The 19,011-nt window shown below is 48.0% G+C and overlaps 1 protein-coding gene across 1 annotated transcript; it reads left to right on the top strand.

Annotated features, from left to right (window-relative positions):
• The first annotated feature begins 4,048 nt into the window (after positions 1-4,048).
• Positions 4,049-18,744, top strand: LOC142819944 (protein maestro-like). Its single transcript, XM_075908934.1, has 9 exons — positions 4,049-4,173; positions 4,382-4,493; positions 9,382-9,528; positions 10,527-10,709; positions 11,594-11,749; positions 12,782-12,916; positions 15,135-15,237; positions 16,210-16,275; positions 18,370-18,744. The coding sequence occupies exons 1-9, from the start codon at positions 4,121-4,123 to the stop codon at positions 18,441-18,443; spliced, it is 1,029 nt and encodes a 342-aa protein (XP_075765049.1). The 5' UTR covers positions 4,049-4,120; the 3' UTR covers positions 18,444-18,744.
• Positions 18,745-19,011: the final 267 nt, after the last annotated feature.

Raw genomic sequence — 19,011 nt, forward strand, 5'->3', positions numbered from 1 at the left:
CCCTTGCAGGTAATTAGAAGAAAGGGAGCAAAACAAAGAGAATCCCAGTCCATTTGGGTGACACTCCCCAGGAGTTCTCAGGGTTATGAGGCACCTTACCATCACCTGCTTTTAATATGAGAAAGTCTTGTTTGTGCTTGCTATAGGTCAGTTCCCTGAAACCACCAAGCTCTGGCAACACAAACACTACTATCTAGGCCTCCTCAGGCCTCAGTCTCTTTGTCCTCTCTTTCTGACTACAGCTTAGAGAATCTCTATCAACGGATTCTCCTCTAAGAGAAGTCTCCCTGCGATGTACGTGCATCTCCGTACCAATCAGCGTTCCCCCATCTCTTAGTTTAAAAACTGCTCTACGGCCTTTTAATGTTTAGTGCCAGTAGTCTGGTTCCACCCTGGTTTAGGTGGAGCCCATCCTTCCTGTATAGGCTCCCCCTCTCCCAAAAGTGTCCCCAGTTCCTGATAAATCCAAACCCCTCTTCCCTACACCATCGTCTCATCCATGCATTGAGACTCTGAAGCTTTGCCTGCCTACCTGGTCCTGCGCGTGGAACTGGAAGCATTTCCAAGAATGCCACCATAGAGGTCCTGGATTTCAGTCTCTTTCCTAGCAACCTAAATTTGGCCTCCAGGACATCTCTCCTACCCTTCCCTATGTCATTGATACCTACATGTACCACGACCACCGGCTCCTCCCCAGCACTAGACATAAGTCTATCTAGATACCTCGAGAGATCTGCAACCTTTGCACCAGGCAGTCAAGTGACCATACAGTTCTCCTGGTCATCACAAACCCAACTATCTATGTTTCTAACGATTGAATCACCCACTACTAACACCTGCCTCTTCCTAACATCTGGCATTCCCTCCCCCTCAGAGGTATCGTTGGTGCGAGAGGATACCGCAACATCCTCGGGAAGGAGGGTCCCAACTACGGGATGGTTTCCCTCTGCTCCCATTGAATTCTCTGTTCCCTTGAGACTTTCATCCTCCTTAAGAGCACTGGGACTCTCAGACTGGAGGTGGGACAGTACTACAGTGTCCTGGAAAGTCTCATCAACATAGCTCTCTACCTCTGTTAGCTCCTCCAGTTCAGCCACCCTGGCCTCCAAAGCCCGAACTCGGTCTCTGAGGGCCAGGAGCTCCTTGCAACAGGTGCACACATACGCCACTCGCCCACAGGGCAGGTAATCATACATGTTACACTCGACGTAATAAACAGGATAGCCCCCACTCTGCTGCTGGGCTTCTGTCTCCATTTTTTTATGAATAAATTTAAGTAAAAACTGGGCTTATTAAATCTCTGGAATATAGATTATTATAAAAGTTAGGTTTAAAGAAGATCAGAAGTCACTAGTGCCCTCTAAACTCCCACTCCAAAGTCCCTCTCCAAGCTCCCTGTTCGCGGACTCACAGGCTTATATAGCTCTGGTAGCCCCTCCCCCGACTGAGGCTCAGCCAATTAACATAGGCTTCTAGATTTCAAACCTTTTAGAAGCTCCTTCAAACAAACAAACAAACAAACAAACACCAAACTAAACCAAACAGAGAAACACAAGCTCAGCACACAACAAATAACCCCCCCCCCCCACACACACACAAACACACTCCCTTTTCATCCATCTCACACACAACAGTCTTGAGCCCCCACTCAGTAGCTTGGGAAATTCACACACCTCTGGACGCCTCTGAGAGGCAATGCTTCCCCACTTGCAAGCACAGAGTCTGAGTGTAGAAAAGAAACTTTTAATGAAAGAGAGAGAGAGAGAGGTCACATGGCATTAGCTTGGGAAAATACCACAGCCAGAGTTCATAACCAACCCACGAGTAACCATCCCAGCTCAAATGGATTGAGCAATGTCCTTTGCCCCTCAGGCTCACTAGTCCAACAATGTAAGGGTCCCATTCACCTACCCAAACTTTCTCCATACCCCACTTCAAACGCCCCACTTACAGCTCTGTCAGTACAGTCCCAGACACATCACCCTGATGACTCCACCCATTGAGCCTGAGGCCATGCCACCTTCGTGCTGCTCTTGTGGTCTGCTGCTCCACCAGCCGCTCTGCTGGCTGCCTGCCACTGCTCCTCTCCAGCTGCCCTGCTGGCCACCCTCTGGTCTCTCCCACCAGCCCCTCTGCTGGCCGCAATGGGTCTGGCTCCAGGCCAAACCAGTGACTTCAGCTCTTAGTGATTTCAACTCTTTAGCTACCACCTAGGCTGGCAAAAAGATTCCAGCTTCCACTGGAATAACAAAAAGACTCCTAATGGAGTCTGCTTTAGGTCTACCCTTAGAAGGCGGGGGGGGGGGGGGGAGGAGAGAGACAGGTTGAACCAGCCTTACAGCTGACACCTGGCAGGCATGAAGCAGGCTGGCTCAAGCCCTTTGTCCCCAACTCAGTTCACTCAGCTCTGGAAGGGGGAGGCTTGTTTATCTGAGACCCCTTACAATGATGGTGTCTCTCCTGCAAGCACTGGTGTCATATTTTACAGTTCCTACATTTAGGGGTAGCATGGTTTGTGACCCCACAACAGCCAAATTAGTTACAATACATCACATTCCATTCTGACAACCAGTCCTCCATGAGCCCTGGCTGAATTGGATTTATATAACCACACCCCAGATTCCTTCCCCATCCCAGCATGAAGCAGTTAATTATCAGACAGGCCTGTATTTACATATCAACAGTTAATTATCTTACAGGGCTAAACAATTTGAGTGAGCATGCCCACCCCCAAAATGTGGTGTAGTCTCTCCTTTTCGCTGGCTGATTGCAAGCAGTAGTTCAGCCCCTGCTTACACTTATACTTTAGAACTCAGCTCTGGAAAACATACAACACTTAGATGTATTTATAGGGAAAACAAGAACTGGTATATTATCAAAGAACAGAGATGTCAGTGATAATGAGTTAGAATACAGGCAAAAAATGGTTAGAGCCCTGCGCGAATACAAACATCTACCCCTGGACACGGAGATCTGCAGATAGACATTGGGTTCTGCACATCCACAGGGCTCTGCTCCCAAGAGCCATTGTGACCAACAGAGAGGCGCATGGCCCTGTCATGCCTGGGAACCAGTGTCCTGCACCAGCAGCTCCTCCCATCCGCACTGCTGTGTGGTGTCAGTTGAAGGGCACACATTGCTCTGTGTCTCACAGGTCCACCTGCTGCTCTTTTAAGGGTAGCCAAAACTACATCAGGGTTATTTTCAGGCCCCACTTTGCAGAACGCTACCTTCTGTGGCTGGTTTCCATTTCCTGTCATAAAACTCTCCAAACTTCGGAGGAGTCGTTGCCCGTGTTGAGACTTTCTTGTCTGTACATACCGATGTGTAGACTATGTGCAGTGTTTTAATCCGCCTGTCCATGCATAGCACCGTTACATTATATCTCAGCTTTCTAGTCCCTCCTCCAGATGGAGGGAAAGTGTTTCCATTCAGAGAACTCCCTTTGAAAGGCTCTCCTAGCATTTTGCTCTCTGTTTCCCTCAAACACTCCTCTGTGTGTCCCTTTAGGCAGATTCCTTATTAATGGGATAATAGGTTTGTTGATTCTATAGCCCCACTCTAGCCAGGCAATCAGGTACATTTCTATCCAATTAGGCTTTCTCTGGGGAAGCTAATTAGTACTAGTAGTTACCAGAGTGCTGACCCCAAGTACAAGCTCTCAGCACCCTGTCACATCTCGCTGGACATAGGGCCCCAAAATATCCATTAGTGATCACTAATCTCTCTGTGTCCCAGCTTTTGGGGTCTGATTGTGAATTTTTTCCATATTACTGTACTGTGCTAGTGCCCATACACCTTGCAGATAGGAGAAAGTGACTGCAAAATGTTGTCCATAGCAACACTAGTAATATGAGATGTATGAGACTGAAATACCTCCTGGAATTAAGTCCTTCCAAAAACAGTGGTCCCCAGGACACTGTCAATGGATGAACTGTCAATGAACAACAGCCCTGACAAGTAACTGGGGTTTCCTGACTGCTTAGGCTGTGCCTTTCTATTGGTTACTACAGTTCTGTGCCTCTTTTCCCCCAGGCTTTCTATTGAAGCATTAGAGGCTGTGCTTCTCAAGGCTGTGAATGAGAAGCTGATAAGAACACTCTGGAAGCAGAGAACTTGGATGCTTCTTGAAAATCCGCAGACTCACCACGAGGGGGTGTGTTTGCTGGTGAGGTAAGAGATCTAGGAGACAGCATTTCATCCTCAGGGATCGGCAACAAATAGAGTGACTGACAGGGAACTTTCAGGTATAGCTTTGTGCGGGGTGTCCTGGGTGAGAAACACAGAGCTTCCATGCGTAGGTTTTAGAGTTGTATGGTCATAGCAGCTAAGCTTTTGAAGTGCACAGTCTGCCCCATAAGTGGTTCCTTTTGTCTTCCAGTGTTCTGCAAAGATCTGGACTAATAACAGTGGAGATCATACAGAGCCTCCTCCCCTGGGTAAATTCCCCATCAGAAAATCAGCGAGTCACCAGCACAGCTTTCTTTGCTCAGGTATGAGCAGTTCCACCATTAGGCTGTTATCTGTTGTTTACCTTTCTCTGAGGAGTTGTACAGTTCACTTCATAGGAATTCATTTTAGATAGTAGAATGTGTCCTTTGTAAGGAAATCTCACAAGGAACTTCATTACACCTTTCTTAATCATTTTCTCTTTGTTATTTTTGGGGTCTATACTAGCCTGGCCTAGCTGCCTATTCTAGTTGCTGGTTAAGAGAGAGTGAGAAAGATATAGATAGGCTACGTCTACATTGGCAAGATTTTGCGCAAATAAGGTATGTCTAACCTACAGCACTAATTCAATTTAACTTAATTCGAATTAGTTAATTCGAAATAAGCTAATTCAAATGAGTGCATCTAGACCTAAAAACTAATTCGAATTAGCATTTTGCTAATTCGAAATAGCATGTCCACATTGAGTGGACCCTGAACCGAAGTCAAGGCTGGCCAGAACCAGTGCCATCAGGGCATCAGGTTAGGACTTAAGGTGTGGAGCTGCTTCCTCAGGCTAGCCGAGGGCTGTGCTTAAAAGGACCCGACCCCCACCCCAGACAGACAGTTCTCAGGATTCCCCGCTTGCTTGTCTAACTCGATGGGGACAGCAAAGCAGTCCTGTCTTGGAGTGCCCTGAATGCCCACACTCGGCACATTACAGCACTCGACCATCAGCCCAGCTGCACTTGCCGCAGGCTGCCATCTGGGGGAGGTCAATCAGGGGGCTGTCAGGATCCAGGAGGCCCTACAGGAAAGCTTCCACCCCGAGGAGCCCGCAGAGCCACCCCAGTCCTCCCCATCGGGGGCTCGTGCCCCATTCCTCCCTCACCTCCTTCCACTTACCCTTCCCGAGCCCCCTCTTCCTGATGTAAAAAATAAAGGACACGTGTTCAAAAATAGAAACTCTCTTTATTTAACAAAACTGGGGGTGGGGGGGGTGAGTTAACCTCTGGGGGACTGGGAAAAGGAGGTGGGAGAGGGGAAGAAAGAGGGTGGGAGAGGGGAGGTGGAAACCTGGGAGGAGGGAGCTGGAAGGGGGAAGCCAGGGGAAGAAGGAGGAGGGGAAGTATAAACCTATGGTACGCCATATCTTCAGAACTGTGTACAGATGTGGTCTTCTCACCTCAAAAAAGATATGGCCTTGGAAAGGGTTCAGAAAAGGGCAAGTACAATGATTAGGGGTTTGGAACAGGTCCCATATGAAGAGAGGCTAAAGAGACTGGGACTTTTCAGCTTAGAAAAGAGGAGACTGAGGGGGGATATGATAGAGGTCTATAAAATCATGAGTGGTATGGAGAGGGTGCATAAAGAAAAGTTCTTCATTAGTTCCCATAATATAAGGACTAGAGGACACCAAATGAAATGAATGGACATCAGGTTTAAAACTAATAAAAGAAAGTTCTTCTTCACACAAAGTTCTTCTTATAGTCAACCTGTGGAACTCCTTGCCACTGGAGGATGTGAAGCCTAGAACTATAACAGAGTTTAAAGAGAAGTTAGATAAATTCATGGAGGTTGGGTCCGTGGAGTGCTATTAGCCAGGGGGTAGGAATGGTGACCCTGGCCTCTGTTTGTGGAAGGCTGAAGATGGATGGCACGAGACAAATCGCTTGGTCATTGTCTTCGGTCCATCCCCTCTGGGGTACCTGGTGTTGGCCGCTGTCGGCAGACAGGCTACTGGACTAGATGGACCTTTGGTCTGACCCAGTACGGCCATTCTTATGTTCTTATGTTCTAAGCGCAGGGCTCAGGGTCGGGGGTCTCACTGGAACAACTTGATTTTCATGCAAACCTGCTCCTGGATTTGGATGTGGCCTTTGGTGGCCAGGCTGGCAGCTATCCTGCCCTAGACGGCTGCATTCCTGTGCCTAGTGTGGAGGTCGTGGACGCTGGAGGCCTCCCCCCCCAAACCTCGATAATGTCCACGATCTCCGCACTAGACCACGCGGGCGCCTGCCTCTTGTGGCCCTGGGCAGGCTCCTAGGAGCCGCCAACCTGGTCCTGGGAAGAGGCGGAGGGCTGGGTGGCAGCGGGTGGCTGGCTCATGCCATGCCAGGTGCAGGGTCTGCTGGCTGGGTGCTGGCAGGCTTGCCACTGGCACAGGCACTGTAGCCAAACCGTGCCCCTTTAAGGGCTCTGGGGCTGGGAGAGGGGCAGAAAAGTTTCCCTGGTTTGGCCCAGAGTGGCCATCAGGGCAACCTGATTAGGGTTAGCCTCCAACTAGTTCGAATTAAGTGGCTACACAGCCCTTAATTTGAACTACTTAATTCGAACGAGGCGTTACTCCTCGTAGAATGAGGTTTACCTAGTTCAAATTAAGCGCTCCGCTAGTTCGATTTAAATTCGAACTAGCAGTTTGTATGTATAGCCGCTATTAAAGTTAATTCGAACTAACGGCTGTTAGTTCGAATTAACTTTGTAGTGTAGACATACCCATACTTTTAACGCGAGAGTTTTTGCGTTAGAATATTTGCGCAAGAGAGCGTCTACACTGGCATGTGCTGTTGCGCTAAGAGGCGCTTTTGTGCAAAATCATCCGTGCCAGTGTAGACGCTCTCTTGCGCAAGAAAGCCATTGGGCTTTCTTGCACAAGAAATTAATGTGGCCTGTCTACACTGGCCTCTTGCGCAAGAACAGTTGCACAGGAGGGCTTTTTCCTGAGCGGGAGCATCATAGTTTTTGCGCAAGAAGCACTGATTTTAGACATTAGAATGTCAGTGTTCTTGCGCAAGAACTCCCCGCCAGTGTAGACAGGCAGCTGCTTTTGCGCAAAATCATGCCAATGTAGATGTAGCCATAGAATTTGAGTTACTAGACCTTTTCTGACAATTCCTAGGGCTAATACTAACCAACAGCTCCTGATTTTGGTCTAGCTCAGCAAATCTTCTAAATGAATCTAGTGTCCTAATACTATAAAATAAGCAACATACAAATACATTAACATCTATCTTAGATTCTCATTAATGTAGAATAATAGATTCATAGAACATTCGAACTGGAAGGGATCTTGAGAGGTCTTCGAGTCCCATCCCCAGCCATCACGGCAGGACCAAGCACAGTCTAGATCATCCCTGACAGGTGTTTGTCTAACCTGCTCTTAAATATTTCTAGTGATGCAGATTCCACAACCTCCTGAGGCAATTTATTGCAGGGTTTAACCACCCTGACAGGCAGGACGTTTTTCCTGCTGTCCAACCTAAACCTCCCTTGATGTAATTTAAGCTCATTGCTTCTTATCCTATCCTTAGAGGCCAAGGAGAACAATTTTTCTCCATCTTCCTTAAAACATCCTTTTAGAAACTTGTATTATCTGAGTACTTCAAAATGATAATGTAGTATCTGAGTGCCTCAAAACTCTTTAAAAGTATGTATCCCTACAATACCCCTGTGAGGCAGGGAAACACTATTAGTCCCATTTTGCAAAGAGGAAACTGATGCACAGAAGGCCTAAGAGACTTGCCCAACATCTTTGAGGGTGCAGGAAATTGAACTGGAACCTCCTAAGTCCTAGGCTGCTAACTACTGGAGCATCCTCCCTCTCCACAGCCTTGCTATAACGTCTGTGTCATATTTCACATTTACGCTAAGTCGCTATTTTAGAGGCTCATCTGGTGGTTCTAGGAATCTGTTTGTGCCCCAAAATCTTTCTACACCCCACCTAGGAAAGGAGTCACAAACGTGGGTTTTCAAGGTCTGCCTAGAGAGGCCTCATGAAAGCTGCCAATCAGAGCCCAGCTGGCTCAGATATATGGAGCTACAGGGCTTTATTAGGTCAGTTTCTTTCAGGAAGTGGAGGGCCAAGAAAGGATGCTATTCTCTGGCCAAACCAATTCACAGGGGTTTATTTCAGGCAGCATTTTCTGAAGCTGAATTTGCAGAGAGAGAGTCCTTACGAGCCTTAAACATATAATTTGAGGGAGAAACTGAAAGTGGCCCCATAGGAAGAACCCAAGGAAAAAGTAGCAATAAACTGAAATGAAGCAATGACTCGCTGCTATTTCTAGGTTGGAACCAAGAGTAGTGGGCAGGCCCAGGTTCCCCAGTGGCATAAACCCGATGAAGGGGTGTGTCTAGACTACATGCCTCCTTCGACGGAGGCATGTAGATTAGCCACATCGGAAGAGGGAAATGAAGCTGCGATTAAAATAATCGCGGCTTCATTTAAATTTAAATGGCTGCCCCGATCTGCCGATCAGCTGTTTGTCGGCAGATCGGGGGAGTCTGGACGCGATGCCCCGACAAAGAAGCCTTTCTTCATCGACACAGGTAAGCCTGGTTTCACGAGGCTTACCTGTGTCGATGAAGAAAGGCTTCTTTGTCGGGGCATCGCGTCCAGACTCCCCCGATCTGCCGACAAACAGCTGATCGGCAGATCGGGGCAGCCATTTAAATTTAAATGAAGCCGCGATTATTTTAATCGCGGCTTCATTTCCCTCTTCCGATCTGGCTAATCTACATGCCTCCGTCGAAGGAGGCATGTAGTCTAGACACACCCAAGGGGACAGGGCTTATGGAGAGGTTGAACAAAGAACAGAATATAAAGGGTCCAGAGTTGGGGCTGAAGACCCTAGTGAGGGCAACAGGACCTAAAAGGCATTTGTTTGGACTTTGGGACTTGGCCAGAGGGCTGAGCCATGGAAGACTCACTAAGATCGACTGGCAGGATGCACCTGGGCGAGAAAAGGACTGTGGTATCAAATGCAGTCACTGAGAGGCTCTCAAGGGATGAGCAATCACCCATTATAGTGCCTAAAAGGAAAAATCCATGTTTTTAACACAGTACTCATTCGTATAGAATAATAAATTACAGTGTATTACGTGTCTCCTCAAATTATATTCGCTATCTTAATGAACATATTAGAGCTAATGGACATGTTGATTTTCTTTCAGCTAATGACTGATCCCATACTCAGGGAGAAGAGGTTGATTAAGTCTGTCTTACACATCTTAGAAGAAAGGTTAGAGGACAATAACTGGATTGTCCGTCGAATGGCTGTAAGAGGCCTGGGAAATGTAGTCTATGGGGCACCTGAGAAGGTAAGATAGAATACTGAATACAATGCAGCATAACTAGAGAAACTAAAGGAAACAATTGCTCAGGATTTACAGAGGCCATGCACAATGCACTAGGCCAACTTCTGCTCTCTCATACCCCTGGAACCTCTTTGCAGTCAATACACAGCAGGTTGGTTCCCTTGGTAAGCTGGGCATAAGGAAACAATATGTACTTAATATGATCATATGTAAATGTATACTCCTAGGAATGAAGAGTGTAGGCCATACTTCCAAGATGAGAGAGATTCTATTCCAGGAAACAGAGACACTAAAAAACTCAAATCATGATAGATAATCAGCTGAACGTAAGCGCCCAGTACAAAGCTGTGACCAAAAGAGCTGAGGTGATCCTCGGAGGCATAGACAGAGGGATTCTGAATAAGAATAAAGAAGTTATTTTACCTCTGCTTATGGCACTGGTGTGAGAACTGTTAGAATACTATGTCAGGATCATGCCTGCAATTCAAGAAGGATGCTGATAAATTGGAGAAGAGTCACAAGAATTTTCAAAGGGCTAGAAAATGTGCCTTTAGATTCAATGGGGGGGGGCGGGAGGAATGAAGCTAAACTAATTCAGACTGCTAGTAAGGCATACATTTTAATGGTAATTTTAATCATTGGAACCATTTACCAAGGGTTGTGGTGGGTTCTCTATCAGTAGCAACTTTAAAAACAAGATGGGCTGTTTTTCTAAAAGAGGTACTCTAGTCAAACAGACATTATTTTGGGGAGGTTCTGTGTTGTGAAGGAGGTCACAATGGTCCCTTTTGGCCTTCAAATCTAAGTAATTAGAAATCTAATAGGATTACATAGGTGTAATATGGCACAGAGTTTGGCTTATTGTAGCTAGTACCTGATGTAAAATATAGCTATAGGTCACTAGGGGGCAGATGAAATTCCCACTGCTTCATAATTGCTAAAAAAACATATTAGAAATGTGGTTAGTGGAAAGTGTTTTTTAATGTCATATGTCTGAACAGGTGAAAAAGTACAAGAAGTTTCTTCTGGAGACACTGATCAGGACTTTAGAAGAGACTTTCAGTTTTGAAATCATTGTCGAATGCATGAAGGCACTGGCCAAAGTCCTGAAGGAGCTGAAAGGGAAGGACATAGGTTCTTCCTTCAGAGACCTCACCATAGAGATCCGGAAGTACTTCGATAATGTACGTGAACAGAAGCCTTCAACCCCAGTTCAGCTGACATTGATGAGGCTCCATTTACAATGCATGATGTGTCCTCACTGGGCATTGTTCATGTCAGAATGAAGTGATTTTAGGCCTTAGGGAAGAGATGTGTTTTATGGCGGAGCAGAGAATTAAGAAAATGAGGATGCCATCCCTGCTCCTTCAGTCTCACCCTTCTGTTCATCTTTATTTCCAATGAGAATGGCAAAGGAAGTATGAATACTAGATTAGGTAGCTGCATAACAAGGAAAATGGGCATACAGGGTGTAATAGACTGTTTTGGGCCTGCTCCATACGATTTTTATGTCACCTGGTTGAAATTATTCCATTTTGCAGAGAAGTTTGAGATTTCAAATTTTGGTTTTGTTCCTATTTGGGGGACACACCCCCCAGCCCAAATTTCAAATCTCTTTGTGAAACAGTAATACTATTCTCAACCCAGCTCTACTGGGAGCCTTGCCTGAGGGCAGTCTACTGGCAGACTATGCTGGAGACAGGGAACCTGGAAACACTGGGAATTAGAGGTGCCAGGGTGCACATTTCCTGGCTCCTTGTCAGCCTGCCAGACAGGCTGTTCTGAAGGTGAGGGCCAGGAAGCCCATGATCTCAGTTAGCCTGCTAGATGGGTCACCAAGAAGCTGACCAAGTACCCCTACTTGGCTTCTGGAAGAATTTTGTCAAAATTGAACTGTCTTCAAAGTATTTTGAAGAATCAACACATTTGGCCCAAACGTGATTAATTCCAGTTCTTCTAAACTTCTGTAGTTGGAATCACTCTACTCTAATGTAGAAGAGACAGCTGTGCTAGATACATGATGTGGTTATCTCTTCGTTACCAACCTGTGTGGCTTTCTTGGCTATAGAAGGACAACACTCTTCGTGCATTGGCCTTTGTCCTGTTTGGTATCCTGGCCGGCTCTGCAAAGAGAAAATGGAAGGACTATTTTGCCAAGCAGGTTAGACAGAGCTGGGTCACGCTTCTGCTGCACCTGCAAGATCCAAGCCCTGAAGTTTCAATGGTAAGAATGACAGTGACTTAAATACTAAGCAAAAAGAATCTTCCTCCTGTTGCCAGGGGAGCTCTGCTATTCCTTCCTGCAGTGGAGACCTAAATTCTTCCCTCAGTTCATTGCCCTCCTTTTGAGTCAATCCCAGACAGGCTGGTCCTTAGCAGCCAGGGTTGTCTCACTGGAGTTCAGGATAGGTCATGGGTCTGATCCCAAGAGTTCATTCCTGCCTATCTCTGCACCCCACGTTCCTGCCTCCCCACAACAGAGGAAAGATCACAGCTATGCCTAGTGAAGCAGCTTTCATAGCTACATCTGTTCTGAAAAAACATTGCTGCTATCTCCAGTTTTCAGTATTATAAAATCATAGAACCATAGGTTTGGAGGAGACCTCAGGAGGTCACTGAGTCCAACCTCCTGCCCAAAACAGGACCAGCCACAACTAAACAATCCCAGCCAGGGCTTTGTCAAGCTAGGACTTGAAAACTCTAGATTTAGAGGTTCCGTTGCCTCCCTAGGTAACCCATTCCAGTGCTTCACCACCTTCCTAGTAAAATAGTTTTTCCGAATATCCAACCTAGACCTCCCCCACTGTAACTTGAGACCATTGCTCCTCATTCAGTCATCTAGTACCACTGAGAACAGCCTCTCTCCATCCTCTTTGAAATCCCCCTTCAGGTAGTTAAAGCCTTCTATCAAAGCTCCCCTCACTCTTCTCTTCTGAAGACTAAATAATCCCAAATCCCTCAGCCTCTCCTTGTAAATCATGTGTTCCAGCCTCCTAATCATTTTTGTTGCCCTCCGTTGGACTTTCTCCAATGTATCAACATGTTTTAAGTAATGGGGTGCCCAGAATTGGATGCAATACTCCAGAAGTAGAATCCCTTTCCCCCTATTAAAGTCATGCTGGCATATTTTCTGTCTATTACTTCAGGGGAATCCCTTTTATTCTTGGGGTAGATGAGCAGTCAAGGACATGAGTTCCATTTGAATGAGCACAATACGTGTTATGGAACAATTCAATGGTGCAACCCTCTTTTTCAGGAGTGCAGAGCTACATTTCATCTCTGTGCCCCATTTTTGGGACTGAAGAGGCTCCAAACTATACTTAATGAGCATCTTAGTTGCAGAACCGAGCTGAACCCTGAGGAGCTCCAGATGGATATCTGCAGACACCTTGTGAGTGACCTATAGAATTATATGAGATTATTGACAGCATAGGCTTGTGATGTAGAAGCAGGGGGAATGTGTGATGGGCAATGTAAGTATCTATGGGTATGTCTACGCTACAAAGTTAGTTTGAACTAACGGACGTTAGTTCGAACTAACTTTCATAGGCGCTACACTAGCGCTCCGTTAGTTTGAATTTAATTCGAACTAGCGGAGCGCTTAGTTCGAACTAGGTAATCCTCATTCCACGAGGATTAAGCCTAGTTCAAATTTACTAGTTCGAATTAAGGGCTGTGTAGCCTCTTAATGCGAACTAGTGGGAGGCTAGCCCTCCCCAGGTTTCCCTGGTGGCCACTCTGGCCAACACCAGGGAAACTCTATGCCCCCCTCCCGGCCCCGGACCCCTTAAAGGGGCACGGGATGGCTACGGTGCCCGTGCCAGGTGCAAGCCTGCCAGCACCCAGCCAGCAGACCCTGCACCTGGTGCGGATCGAGCCACCCACCCGATGCCCCCCAGCCCTCCCCCTCTTCCCGGGACCAGGCTGGCGGTTCCTGGGAGCTTGCCCGGGACCGCAAAAGGCGGGCTCCCTCCTGGGCTAGTGCGGACATCGTGGACCTTGTCCACGATCTCCACACTAGGCACAGGAAGGTGGCCGGCTAGGGCAGGAGAGCTGCCAGCCTGGCCACCCAAGAGCAGGAGTGCATGAAAATCAAGGTGGTCCACTGAGACCCCACGACCCTGAGCCCTGAGCATACAATGGCCATCCTGGGTCAGACCAAAGGTTCATCTATCCCGTAGCCTGTCTGCCGACAGCGGCCAACCCTAGGGACCCTGGAGGGGATGGACCGAAGACAGTGACCAAGCCATTTGTCTCGTGCCATCCCTCTCCAGCCTTCCACAAACTTTGGGCAGGGACACCTCTCCTACCCCCTGGCTAATACCACTCCATGGACCCAACCTCCATGGCTTGATCTCACTTCCCTTTAAACTCTGTTCTAGTTGTAGCCTTCACAGCCTCCTGCAGCAAGGAGTTCCACAGGTTGACTCTGTGCTTTGTGAAGAACAACTTTCTGTTACTAGTTTGAAGCCTGTTACCCACTCCTTTCCTTTGGTGTCCTCTAGTCCTTCTTTATGGGAACTAATGAAGAACTTTTCTGTATGCACCCTCTCCACCCAACTCCTGGTTTTAGAGACCTCTATCCTGTCCCCCCTCCGTCTCCTCTTTTCTAAGCTGAACAGTCCCAGTCTCTTTAGCCTCTCTTCATATGAGACCTGTTCCCAACCCCTGATCATTTTAGTTGCCCTCCCCTCTGCCACCCTCTCTCTTCCCCTCTCCCACCCCCTTTTCCCAGTCTCCCCCAGTTTTGTTCAATAAAGACAGATTCCATTTTTGAACACAATTGTCCTTTATTTTGTACATCAAGAAGAGGGGCTAGGGAAGGGTAAGGGGAAGGAGTTGAGGGAGGAATGGGGTACGCGCCCCCGATGGGGAGGACTGGGCTGGCTCTGCGGGCTTTTGGGGTGGAAGCTCTCCTGCAGCCCCCCAATTGCCCCATCTCCCCAGATGGCAGGCTGCGGCAAGTGCAGCTGGTCTGATGGCCAAGTGCTGTGATGTGCCCAGTGTGGGTACTCCGGGCACTCCAAGCCAAGACTGCTTTGCAAGCGGGGCACCCCTGAGAACTGTCTGTCCGGGGTGGGGGTTGGGACCCTTTAAGCACAGCCCTCGGCTAGCCTGAGACAGCATCTCCACGCTCTAAGTCCTCCTCTGATGCCCTGCCGGCACTGCTTCCGGCCATCCTTAAGCCCGGTTCAGGGTCCACTTAATGTGGACGTGCTAGTTCGAATTAGTAAAATGCTAATTCGAACTAGTTTTTTAGTCTAGATCCGTTAGTTTGAATTAGCTTAGTTCGAATTAAGTAATTCGAACTAAGTTAGTTCGAATTAACGTTGTAGTGTAGACGTACCCTATTAGAGTGGGATACAGGACTGAGGGTGAGAGGAATGTAAATCTGCCCTAGATTCCCACTTTCCCCACTTCTACACAGCCTCCTGTCCTTTCTTCTATTTACTTGTTTAAATTAAAAAAAAAAGTCTGAGTGAGTCCAATAACTGACAGCAGTGGCAAGAGGAACACAGACTGTTTACTTGTGGTTTGTAAAGGCATGTGTTGGCAGTCAAAGGGCATTTCTAGCCAGAGAGAGCTCATGTGTCCCTGATTTTCTCTAGGCCAAAGAGAAGGCTGAGCTACTGGAGAACTTTTACAAAACCACCATCAGATACTTCCGCAGCAGCTGGGAAGAGATCCGGGCAGCTGCAGCCAAGTTAGCTGGTGAGAGAAAGTGTGCCATGTCCCTTTTGGTATTCCCTTTGAGGTAGACAGAAAAAGTCCCTGTGTGCAGCACTGAGCTACTATTAATCTCTCCGTGCTGTGACTTCTCATGCATAAATGGAGATGTTAATGTTCTCCTACTTCTCCAGTGTGGTGTTAGGAGGAATTTGTAATTTGCAATTGAATGCTTTGAGATGGCGCAGTCATTTAGTAGCAGAGGCTGGCACACTGTCACGTAGGGTATGTTTATTCTCCGATCAAACTAGTGTGCTAAAAATAGAGTAGCTGGGGCAGGAGTAGCAGGAGGGGTTAACTATTCCAAGGATGATCCCATCCAAACCCAAAAGTCTGTTCTCAAGGTGGCTAGCTCCTCCGACTGCTTCTGTCATCTGACCTGCACTCTATTTTTAGTAGTCAGAGTTAGTGTGGACTCAAACTATAGACCTAAGCTCAGTGTTGTTCACTGTTCCTTACTGGTGCTTCATCACTGGGAGGTAGGCAGGCCACCGCCACACAGTGCCTGCTGTTGCAGGTTCCTGATTGCCTTGCCCAGGAAGCACTAGATTCCTCCCCTTTGGCCCTGTGCCATCCTTTCCTTAGCACACCCATGCAAGCCAGGCAAGCATTGTGGCCTAATTAATTTATCCATGTGAGATCCTTGCTTAGTACGCACTTATTCCTGGCCCCAGCCCTTTGTTCACACCACTAGATTAATACACTATCCTAGTATATCTCCACTAACTGACAGCAGTGGCAAGAGGAACATAGATTGTTTAAAGCAAATGAGGTTTTATGTAAACATTCTTAATTTTTTTCTCTTATTCTCTTCAGTGTGGACGCTAAACTTTTCTAGTATTTTCTTGCCTACAACTCACCGTAGACCCACAATAGAAGCCAAAGGGCCAATGTTATCACCTTGCACTTAACAAGAGAAGGTTTTTTATTGATGTTTATTTTACACTGCTTATTTAGGCATCATCCTGGAACATACGGACACCAAGAATATGAAATGGCTGGACATGGAACATCTGTTGACCTGTAAGTAACAAATACAGGTGAAATCCCATTCATTAGTGAGTTATAAAGAAATTTAGCTGACAAGCAAGCAGTAACTGATACCACAGGTGTGAAGTGCATCAGCCACACATCAAAGGACAGATTCAGCTTTAGTCTGCTCTGAAAGAGGTACGTCTACACTACAGCGTTAATTCAAGTTAACTTAATTCGAAATAGTTAATTTGAAATAAGCTAATTCAAATTATGCATCTATACACAAAACCTATTTCAAAATAGCATTTTGTTATTTTGAAATAGCGCGTCCACACTGAGTGGACCCTGAACCGAAGTTCAGGCTGGCCGGAACCAGTGCTGGCAGGGCATCAGGTTAGGACATAGTGTGTGGGGCTGCTGCCTCAGGCTAACTGAGCTCCGTGCTTCACGGGACCCTACCCCCACCCCGAACAGACAGTTCTCAGGGTTCCCCGCTCGCTTGTCTACCCCGATGAGGGACAGCAAAGCAGTCCTGTCTTGGAGTGCCCTGAGTGCCTGCACTCGGGACACCACAGCACTCGGCCACATGGAGCCAGAGCTGCCCCTGGGCACACCGGTGCGTCTCGTAGGGTTGTTGCCATCAGCCCAGCTGCACTTGCTGCAGGCTACCGTCCGGGGAGTCCATCGGGGGGCTGTCAGGATCCAGGAGGCCCTGCAGGAGAGTGTCCACCCCGAGGAGCCCTCAGAGCCACCCCGGTCCTCCCCACCGGGGGCTCGTGCCCCATTCCTCCCTCACGTCCATCTACTTACTCCTCCCTAGCCTCCCTTCCTGATGTCAAATAAAAGACATGTATGTTCAAAAATAGAAACTGGGTTTATTGAACAACAGGGTGAACCTCTGGGGAGACTGGGAAAAGGAGGTGGGAGAGAGGAATAGAGTGGGTGGGAGAGGGGAGGGTGAAACCTGGGAGGAGGAAGTTGGAAGGGAGAAGCAAAGGGAAGAAAGGAGAAGGGAAGATCAGGGCCCAAGGTTGGGGGTCTCACCGCACCAACTTGATTGTCTGCAAACCTGCTCCTGGGTTCGCATGTGGCCTTTGGTGGCCAGGCTGGCAGCTATCCTGCCATTGGCGGCCGTGTTCCTCTGTCTAGTGCGGAGATCATGGATGCTGGGGCATCCCTCCCAAACCTGAATAAGGTCCATGATCTCCACCCTGGACCAGGAAGGCACCCGCCTTCTCCAGCCCCTGTCAGGCTCCTGGGTGCTGGCAGATTGCTCCTGAGGAGCAGTGGAGGGTTGGCTGCCAGTGCCTTGCTGGCTCACGTTTTGTGGCTACTGGCTCAGGGGCCCCGGTGGCCACTGCTGGCTCTTGGCTGGTAGGCTTGGATCTGGCACGGGCCAGGGTCTATCCCTTTAATGGCTCTGGGGCCAGGGGGAGAGGAGAGTAAGTTTTCCTGGTTGTGCCCAGAGTGGCCACCAGGGCTCCCTGGGAAGGGCTGGAGGCCCCCTATTTTGAATTAATTGTCTACACAGCACTTAATTTGAAATAGCTATTTCAAATTTGGTGTTACTCCTCGTAGAATGAGGTTTACCAAATTTGAATTAAGCGCTCTGCTATTTCGAATTAATTTCGAAATAGCGGTTTGCATGTATAGATGCTATTAAAGTTAATTCAAAATAACAGCTGTTATTTTGAATTAACTTTGCGGTGTAGACGTACCTGGAGGAAACTGCAGCCAGTGTGATATAAGTCAGTGCATCTCCTGGCTATCCTGGCAATGCCTCTTCCCAACCTGTGTGATCCACTCTTTGGGCTCCATCGGCTCCCTGGGAGCCACTTTTTGCTACCCCAAACTCCACACCATCAGATTTATTTCTGTCAGGAGATGTAAACTAACTTAAAAGCAGAAGCTATTGAGTCAATGGAGCACCTTCCAATTGGATGAGTTTCTGGTAGGGTCAGGGTCTCCCCTCTCCCCCCTCCTCCATCTCAGTTTGGAGCTTGGAAGGATCCCAATGGAGGAACCTAAAGCTTTGTTTGTACAGAGAGCTTCTGTAGCTTGGTACTCACTGGTACTAAATCTCCAGCTACTGCAGGCATAGGTGACTATATGAAAAGTGAGTCATATTCTCTGTAATTCCAGCTCTCCAGGTCCTACAGAATGACCCAAGTCCCATTGTCCAGCTGGTGGCAACTCAGGTCCTAAGAGACATCTGACCTGGATGAGTGCTCGGGGAATGAAGCACAGACAAATAGAACAAAGAGCTCCTGCTACCTTGTCACATCCATTGCTTCACTGGGGATTGCTGGAGGACAATGTGCTCTGTCTGTGCCAGCTTCTGTTTCCAGCTTGCACCTCATATACTTGGGTGGGAAGCGAGACATGGGTGGTATGCGGCCAGCTACAGTGACTGAACGCTATATCTGCTAGCTCTCCATGGGGTAAGGGAGTAGTATAAGGGCCCTACCATCAATCAAACATTAGCCCCGCCCCCTGAATCCGGAAGTCCCCACCCCCCCGACTCCCCAGAAGTCCCTTCTCCCTTGTCACCGGCAGTCCCGCCCCTGGAGGGTAGTACATCCGGGTCGAGAGGGACAGGTGACCGGAAGTTAAAAAGGATGTCATGTGACCCCCATTAGGCCCGTCCCCTGTCACCGGAAGTCCCGCCCTTGGGGGTAATACATCCGGGGTCAAGAGGGGCAGGTGACCGGAAGTAAGGGGTGTCATGTGACCCCTCTAAGGACTTGCCCCGCCTCCCTCTACCAATCAGGAAGGGCTTTCCCC

This window comes from Pelodiscus sinensis, chromosome 25 (genome assembly GCF_049634645.1).
Source record: "Pelodiscus sinensis isolate JC-2024 chromosome 25, ASM4963464v1, whole genome shotgun sequence".
NCBI classification, from domain to species: domain Eukaryota; kingdom Metazoa; phylum Chordata; order Testudines; family Trionychidae; genus Pelodiscus; species Pelodiscus sinensis.

Bases quoted from the DNA above. Each gene is read 5' to 3' on its own strand.
- LOC142819944 (XM_075908934.1), top strand. From the start codon at position 4,121: ATGCTTCTTGAAAATCCGCAGACTCACCACGAGGGGGTGTGTTTGCTG. The intron at 4,494-9,381 runs GTATGAGCAGTT...ATTTTCTTTCAG, and splicing joins GCACAGCTTTCTTTGCTCAG to CTAATGACTGATCCCATACT. The intron at 11,750-12,781 runs GTAAGAATGACA...CCTCTTTTTCAG, and splicing joins CAAGCCCTGAAGTTTCAATG to GAGTGCAGAGCTACATTTCA.